This window comes from Hakea prostrata, chromosome 1 (genome assembly GCF_041222555.1).
Source record: "Hakea prostrata isolate BN-2017 chromosome 1, UWA_Hpros_2, whole genome shotgun sequence".
Taxonomy (NCBI): Eukaryota; Viridiplantae; Streptophyta; class Magnoliopsida; order Proteales; family Proteaceae; genus Hakea; species Hakea prostrata.
Genome location: NC_142600.1, coordinates 72,713,171 through 72,722,431, shown reverse-complemented (window position 1 = coordinate 72,722,431; position 9,261 = coordinate 72,713,171). Strand labels below are relative to the sequence as shown.

The following is a 9,261-nucleotide window of genomic DNA, read 5'->3' as shown; positions in this document are numbered from 1 at the left end:
TTTGGATTGACATTGAGTGTAATTCAATGGCCACCGTGATTTCAATATAGAAACAAGAAATTTCATGGTATACAATAAAAAGCTAAGAGTTCTCCATCGCTAAACTAAAAGGTTATCAAACAAAAAATAACACATCATTTTAGAAAAACAAATATATTGGTTGATTTCTTGGTAAAATCCGTTGGAAAGCAATAAGTGTGTTTTCCAAAGGTGGATTGGGGACGATGACTCTTGAATTGTGTGGAAATGAAGCTGGACTAGCTAGAGTAGGTTAAGATTTTATTAGTTTTTTTCTTTAAAAGTAATGATGTTTGTTTGACCAAAGATGTAGCGTGATAGTTCCAATGGAATCCTTTTTTATTTTCACATATAAATACATACCATCCTTCACTCCAAAAAAAAAAAAAAATAATAATAATAATAATAATAATAATAATAATAATAATAATAATTAAGAATATTATGAATTCTCCATGAAATTACATACCAATCTTCCAATAGTTGACTACGTTAACTAGGTAGGAAAGAATATTATGAAATCTCCATACAATACGTTATCAAGTCACTTGCAGCATGAAAGAATGAATCGACTTCCAACCAGTATATATGTGAATAGAATGTAGAATATTTCAGAGATCCAAGTCTCGAACTAACAGGAATTCCTAATTCCTGACGGAGCTTGTCTTGCTTCCTGACACAAACTTTTGAATCCTCTTGAGAGCTACTTCCATGGTTTCATCATCCATGTTTGCAAAGCAAACCCTGAACCAACCAGGCTCTGAGCAATGAAAAGAAGAACCTGGAGAAAAATTGAGCTTCACTTCATTGATTATGACCTTCCATAAAGCCATCTCTGCTTCTAATGTTGATTCTTTCAGGAGTTTCCTTAAGTCCATCCAACAGTAGAGACCAGCATTACTCTTCAAGCACCCCATCCCTACTTCACCAAGCTTCCTTGTGATGAACTCATACCTTGCTGCTAGCCTCTTTGCATTCTCAACTATGAACCTCTCCACAAACACATCATCTGATAACATTGATGCTATCAAGTGCTGTGTCTGTGTGGAGACTAATCCAAAGCTCGACATCTTGCGAGCGCAGCTCACCACCTTATCGTTATATGAGTAAACTATGCCAACCCTGAGGCCTGGCAAACCCATATCCTTAGAGAAGCTATACACAATGTGGATGAGATCTCTATTGCAGGAATTATCTTCCTCTAATATCTCTGCAATGCTTATGAATTTGGGTTGGCTGAAGACAGTGGCTGCATATATCTCATCACAGACTAAGTGAATCTTTTTCTCATTGATGAAGCTTACAATGGTTTGGAGAGTCTCTCTGTCCAACATAGTCCCTAAGGGGTTTGATGGATTGGTGATTAACAAGCCCTTTATGTTGATGTTGGCTTTCTGGGCTTTCTGATATGCTTCCTCCAATGCAGCTTTGGTGATCTTGAAGTCATTAGAGCTTTCGCAGACGACCGGAACTATTTGCACTCCGGTTCTCCATCTCAAATCTCGATCGAAACTGCAATTGTTAAGCAACCCTATTAGTGAAAAAAATAATGATGGAGAAGAAAGAAAAGTGGTGTGCCAAAAGTTTTAAAGCTGATGGAACGAACTTGAGTCAAATCTCTTTTATTTATCACATACCAGGCTTATCCAATTTAGTGTCTAAACACCAAATTGAGCCCATTAGGCACTTAACAAAGGAGAAGAGTGGTGAACAAGAGAAGAACATACGCTGGATAATACGGTGAAGGAACCAGGAAGGCATCACCAGGGTTGGCCAAACAAAAGATAATCAACTCATTGGCTCCAGTAGATCCACCACCCATGACTATCCGATCAGGTTCAAATGTAACTCCTCTCACTTTCCCCATAAACTTTGCCACAGCCTGTTTTGAGAGATCCACCAATGTCACTTTCTTATCAAACACTTCAATTGAAGATACTAATTGAAGGGGAAAAAAGTGTGATCGCTCATATGATCTTACCTCTCTAAAGGCTGGCAAGCCATGGTAGTCCTGAAAGATGGCAATATCCTTGAATTCTTTGACTCCTTCTGGTGTGCAGATAGATGCCCGTGGGTTTCTTCTAATCCAATCTTCGATCAAATCAAAGGAAAGCTGCGAGAACAGTAAACAACAAAAAGAGAATAAGTTGACTGCTCTGGACTTGGAATAAACCCATACTCCTAAAAAAAATTTAAAAATAATAATAGATGATAAATATTTATTTTCTCAGACCTGATTTTCAGCCAGACCCATCTGGATGACTCCCTCAGGGTTATGGGTTGCATGGAAAGGATTGTTATCATAGGCTTTCCATCCATCAAAATATGGAGAATCTTCTCCATGTCCACGGTTGGTAGCTATCTCAGATAATAGCTGCTTGTGTTGCTCACTTGGTGTGAATCCCATCATACAATGCAATGCAATGCAAATTAAGGTGTATAGCTATATCAGCTACTATGGGCAAGATGCTCTTCACTAGCTGTTGTGGTCTTCAACTCAAGGGGAGAGAAGAATTTATAGGAGGTGGAGGTGGAAGTAGCTAGGAATTAACGTAAAAGAAGAAGAGAGAAGAGGGAGAGATTTTCAAAGCTCAAAATTCAACGAAGCCCAGGAAGATCCAGGAAGTCATAGCTAAGCACAGACGCTAGCCCGTGTTCAATTCTAATGAAACATAAGCATGTGCAGTCTAGTTTTCTTCATCCACATTGAATGAGACTTCACTTCCTGTACTCTCTCATTGCTAGTGTTCTTAATTAGTCTTTCTCCTTCGGAAATTTCCCGTGAAGAGGAAGTGCTTTACTAATCGGATAAAATTTATGAAGTGAAACTTCCCACGAAGGATCTCAAGAGTTTCATCAACCTGGCTAGCTCCTTGGAAACGAAATGGAGATTTGAGAGAAGAGAGAATAGTCAATGTCACACAAGTTGTGTTATGTTGTGGCTTAAATTCGTATATTCAACTTTGAAGATTAACATATATATTTTGTTTGATAAGATAACTTAAGTTTTAAACTTAAACGTTAAGTTTCTATTGTCTTTCATCCAAAGGATAAAAAGAAAACAAAAAAATTCAAAGATAGATGAACATATTTTGACAGACAACCCGAATGATTTGATTTGAGGATCCTAATGAAAGTAGAGAGCTTGGGCCTAAAGGAACCATTAGTATGGTATGGTACAATTCGACCTAATGGATTGATCGGTTTACTTAATTAAAATCTATAAGTATTTACCTTATATTTGCCTATCGGGTTATTGTGAAATTTAAGATTTTTACCTTAGAGTTTTAGATAAGAGTTCTTGTAATACCGTTTTAGCAAATGATTGAGAGATCTTCATTTTTTTCTCTTCTACATAGTTGAAAGTTATTCTTCTTCGTCCTGTGAAGGTATTAGTGTTTGAACTACGTTAAAACGGTTGCTTACATGGAGGGTTCTCATTAGTCTTCAAACAATAATAACAAGCGTGCCTGTCACATTTTTTTTGAGTTTTAACATGCAGAGGGAAAAAAGGATACATGTTCCTATTTAGAGCAGCCTTGCTATTTTTGTAGCTTAGAAATCCAAAAGAACCTCCAAATTTAGAGACGTGCCCTACTTGGGTTTAGGTATCAGATTGAACATGCATGGCCAACACCAAGAGATAAGGATAAAATAAACTTTCATGTATTAGATCCTTGCGTGGGTGATCTGAGGAAAACTGGTTTTGATTCATTTTGGAAACTAAGTTCTGTTTTCCGCTCAAGAAACAGTTCAGGAACTAAGTTAGGCAACAAATAGTGTGTTGCTATGTATTGTAAGACTCACTGTTTCGGAGTTTTAACACCCCATTGGTTTTCTGGCTCGCAACCCATCTTAACGTGCGGGAAGGATCAATGATGGCGAAAATATGACGCAGATGATGACGATTATGTGTTCGACGAAATGCGTAAAAGGCAATTAGAAATTTGGAACACAGTCTCGAGATTAGGTCGAAGAGCATAAAGTGAAGTCATCTTCTCAGTTTTTTCTCTGTCAGACATAAACGTGATTGACATTCAGACAAATATCCAACAGAAGATCAAGTTGAATTCTACTTCACTAAGTTTGTTGAGCAAAAATCAAAGATCACACATAGCTTTTTACTGTGTTTTCGTACATACATAGTAGTAAATGCCACGAGCTTAGGCGTGTCTCTAGTTGTTCTTGTTCCCTACCGTCATGCTCAGCTGGGTTGGCGAAAATGGACGGTTGAACTGATGAGGCAACGCGTTTCTGTACGTATTTCCATGTGTAAATTCACGACTTCAATGTTTCTTTTCCTTTTCTAGGTCAGTTTCAAATGTCTTATGTACAATGATAATTGCTTCAGCCAGATAAACCATAACTTGTCTAGCCTTCTAGAGCATCTCATGGATTCAAGAATGACTACAATACTTACCTATTTGTTTTGCAAAGAAACCTGCTCGTGTCTGTTAATGGTTTGCAGGAACTTTCTTTCTATTGGGCTCTGCAATCTTCAACCCACTTCAGCATCATCAATTTTTCATGTTCATCTCACACAATTTCAGAAATGAAAGTGACTTAGTTAACTTACGTCTCTCGTCTCTGAATTATTTTATCCGTATTTAAACACAGACTTTCGAAGAAAGATGATTCAAACTCTAAGACTATATGGAGCAAAAAGCCCGAGTCTAGATCAGACCGTCTACCTATAAAGGAAGAGGTCTTTTCTTCCTTATATATTTATCCATCACACAATAGAGATAGGATCCACCAGAAGTCTTATGTCTGATTCATTTTTATTAGCACAGTCAAAAATGTACCCTACCAGTATTGTGTGGTTAAAAAGTACGAAGATAAATAATACAAGATGACCCAGAAAAGCCTTGGGCACTATTGTCATTTTCATAAAATTGAGGGATCCTAAAAAAATGATATTGTCCTCATTGACCCTTATTATCTTATATTTGATTTTTATTTTAAAAATATGCATCTTTGGTTTTCTTAAATTTATTTTTAAAATAAGTCTCTTCACTTTCTATCCCACTAGTATCAACATCATCCTTTTGAGGGAGTAACGAATCCAAATGGTATATATAATGGTATGTCGATTTCACATTACATTACTCCACCTACCAAAAAACTATTACCCTATACTAATATGTTCCAACCAAGATGGTGGACTTCTGCTTTTTCTATTAGTCTAAAATTTTTTGAAAACTTTATATGGGTTGTCAAAACCCTTTAAAATTTCATGCCACTTTAAAAATATTTTTTAGAAAGTTTATATAGGCCTTTGACTTGCTTTTAGAAATATTTTTCTTTACTTTCCTCACGAGTTATAATAGATGAATAATTACATAGTCAATTAAAAACAATATCATATTCGAGTTTAATTTGATGTCAGAGAAATGATCTCAGCTCTATAAAGAGCCCGAAAAAAGAACGTTAAGCCTCAGATTCGGATTAGGATTAAGATAAGGATAAGGATAAAATTCAAAAATTTTAAAAATTCTATCCAAACCCTATGTTGCAACCCTACTCTTCTCAAGTTTTTGTATGAGAAACCTGTTCAACTCTCAACTTGTGACTTTTGTCTCCTAATAATTTTGACTCTTTTTTCTTCTTATGTTCAGGTCAGCAAATCCCATTTCTTGGGTTTCAAGTTTTTCCATCATTTTTCTCTTTCAGATAGCTAGGTCAAAGCTTGTGATTCTGAAAATGTGCACCATTTCTTTTCTGGGTAATGACGTGCACCAATAAAACTCTGAAGACAAAAGATTTCCACTCATTATGCCAAATTCGCTGACTAAAACAAAAATGTGGAGAAGAAAGACGACAGTGATTTGTGATATATCTGATTCACGGGTTGTTCTTAAATTTTGAGATGATCTCTGTGGATCGCAGCCAATAGTTTTCCAAAATCAGCCAAAGTAGTTACCAATTTGGATTAGTAAATGGAGCAGCTAGGAACATAGATTTTTAATACTGATCTTACAGTCTCTGGATACATTTTTTTACCAGAGTAGTTGGTCAGAGGGTCTTATCCTGAACCATGATCTCATTCTTATTTGTTTCCTACAGGACTGATAAACATGAAGAAGATTTAAGTCAGCTTTCTCAAAATTCAAATTGATATTGGTTTGTGTGAAATAGGAATTATAAAGACTCTTCCTTTGAAGTCCAGAATGGTAAACTGCATGCATGATAACAGCAGAAATGAAATACACAACATAGTTTGAAAAGCATTCTTCACCTGGAGATCTGTCTGAACTGCCTTGGTTTTGTATGATTCTTTGACTACATTGAAAATGTGAAAATACTAAATAAAGCAATTTCAAATCACATGAAATGCATGTTGGAAAATGACTCTTTTAAGCATGATTGAATGAAAGGGTAATTTTCATCTGGACCATGAGGTTTTGGTCTATGTCTTTTTTTAGTCAAAAAATACTGAGACTTTGCATTGCCTTTGCTGTACTATAGAAAAAGTAATGACACTTTGTGCTAGTATACTATTGTTCCTCATTTTATCTTAAGAGACAGACGTCTATTGACTCCTCAAGTGTACATCAAAGGAGACGAAACTATTTTAAAGAAAGTGTCTAACACGTCTTGACGATTTTTCATCTTTATTCTACTGCTTTTGATTTAGGTTACATTTGTGTGTATTTCATTTTTTGTGTTAAATATTATTGATGTATATTCTCTTTATATAGTTATCATCTTATTTCTCCTGATTTATTCTTCAACAGGATATCTGATTTGTCCCAGTCTCGTATGATTTTCAAACGACATCATGTCTGAAGGACCACACATTAAACCATACAAATATGAAGGAAAGTGTGGAATGCATGCGCATATTTGACTTATGGTCGATGTGAGAATAGACCATGTTTCAATGAAAACACATGTAGCTTCAATCAACTTCTCTGGTCATGGTCGAAACGTGAAGGCAGAAAACAGAAATTCATCAGCTCCTAAGATTTTGTAGGAACCAACTGTGTAGGTTCTGGGTTGACTATTCCCATGTCGAACCTCTGTTTTCAACTGGGTAGTGCTCACATCGAGCCATTCACCATGACTGCTGATGGTGATGGTCTGATGTTCCAGCTGAGCACAGAAGAAGAATTCTAGTAGGGAAAGATTTGAAATTTCCATTCACCGAAAACAAGAGAAGAAAAAAAAGGCTTGCGCGCGGGGTAAATTCTTTGGATTCAAATGATCCCTACGAAGTGTTAGCAAAGCTATACAATGAAGCAGTGGAAATAGCAAAACACACATGCATACACAATACAAGATTTAGGCGGTTCCCTTGAAGGTCATGTTCATGGCCGACCAGAGATAGTTTTACCACAAGACAAAGAAATAAAGTGTAGACCTAAATCATTTTCTACCCATCTCAATCTGTTGAGAGACTCTTGACCCCCCAAAAAAACTGTTGAGAGACTATATATGATGATACTTTAGGGAAAAAAACCAGAATGCCTCTCCATCTAAAGACACCCAAAACAATGAAATAAAAGCTCCAAACGGTTTGGATCCCACAACTAGTCATCATAAGAAGTGCTTTGATGTTAGAAATGAGAGTGCAGAGGGAATTTCCTTATGGCAGGATCCAGTATCTTCTGTAGATGTGAATGGAAATCTCTTCCTGCAAAATAGGAGTCAGGACTTCTAAAGGGAAGATCATATGTTTTTTCTTGAGTAAACTTTCGTAAAGAGGTTCAAGCATTATAGGAAGGGATGCTTAGTTCATTAATCTAGATTGAAACAGTTACCTGCTCCTAAAATTACAGTCTACATTTGCAACAATAATACTTATTTTATCATTATTATTATTATTATTATTATTATTATTATTATTATTATTATTATTATTATTTTATAACTTCTAATGAAGGGGTTGTGATAAGTTGATTTCATACATATTATTTTATATGATTAATTTATTATATTTCCATGTATTTACAATTGTTTTATATCAATTTACCCTAATATGATATGAAAATGAATATGTTGCACCCTTTCCTTTAATTTCTATAATTTTGGTGATTTTATATATTTCCTAACAAATTCTAATAAAGATTTATTACTTTTACATGTAGGAAATTATCAATCAAATCTGGGTATTATTGCAAGAGTCCTACCTCAAGTCAAAAACATAAAGAGAATGAGTCCTTGCATGCTTCTACGTTTTATTTCCTATTTAGGATTTGATCAAAGAAGGGAAAAGAGGAAGAAGAATCCAATTCAAATAAGAAGGATAGAAGAATCCCGATTTTGAATGTCTCTGTCCAGTTTTGATCAAGATCTTCATCGGATGGTCATATGGTGTCCGATCGAGCTGATTTTTGGAGGAGAACTTCACGACGTCTTGGTCTTCAAATCCAACGGTGGGACTATGCATTGGAGATCTCTAAGTTAGTCCGATTTATACATCAAAACACTCCTTGGTTAAGTCAGATAAGAACTCTGAGTTTGATTCAAACTCTGAGTTTAATTAATCTATAAAAGGATAGCAAAGCCAAGGAAGAGGAGGAGGACGTTTTTGGAGCTTTGGAGGAGCGGAGAGATCGAACCAGGAGACGTTGGTTGGCTTTGGAGATCTGAATCTTGGGAATAAGTTTTTCTTGATCTTCTTTCAATGTTCTTGAACTCCTCTGTAATGTTTTTAGTTTCTAGTATGAACTAATTTAGTTTTTCTAGGGATCAGATGTAGCCTATCTTTGAATTCCCACTCTTGAATTCATCAATATAATTTTGAATATTGTTTCCATTGATTGAGTTTTTACTTCTATTCTTCATGCTTTTGATTAATTGGCCACTAATCAACTGATTTGTTAATCATAATGAACTGAGAGGGGATTTATGTGTTTAGTTCATTGGAGTAAAAGCCATGAATTACATGTAGGATAGAGATATACTTACATGGTTTGTGTAGTTGTTACATGGGAATTCACAGAATTTAATGATTTCTCAGTTGTTGTAACCCACATAGAATTATAGTAGGTTAGCAATTGAGGGAATTTCTATTAGTACTCGAGAGAGACTAATAGATAGGAAAGGGAATCTCGACTATCAATCAGAAAAATATTTCTCAAATTACAAAGAGGGAGAAAAGGGTGTGAATGCTTAGTTATGGTGAAATCTGACCCCTAGGTCTTTAGCAATTAATAATCTCAATTTAACTTTCAATTTGCAATATAGTCTAGAATAATTATCTTCCTTATTATTTGTTCAAATAAAATTGGTATAATT

The 9,261-nt window shown here is 35.4% G+C and overlaps 1 protein-coding gene across 1 annotated transcript; it reads right to left on the bottom strand.

Annotated features, from left to right (window-relative positions):
• Positions 1–661: 661 nt before the first annotated feature.
• LOC149029874 (1-aminocyclopropane-1-carboxylate synthase-like) lies at positions 662–2,428 on the bottom strand. Its single transcript, XM_089151788.1, has 4 exons — positions 2,252–2,428; positions 2,000–2,131; positions 1,746–1,900; positions 662–1,530 (listed from the first exon to the last, which is right to left on the bottom strand). The coding sequence occupies exons 1-4, from the start codon at positions 2,426–2,428 to the stop codon at positions 663–665; spliced, it is 1,332 nt and encodes a 443-aa protein (XP_089007914.1). The 3' UTR covers position 662.
• Positions 2,429–9,261: the final 6,833 nt, after the last annotated feature.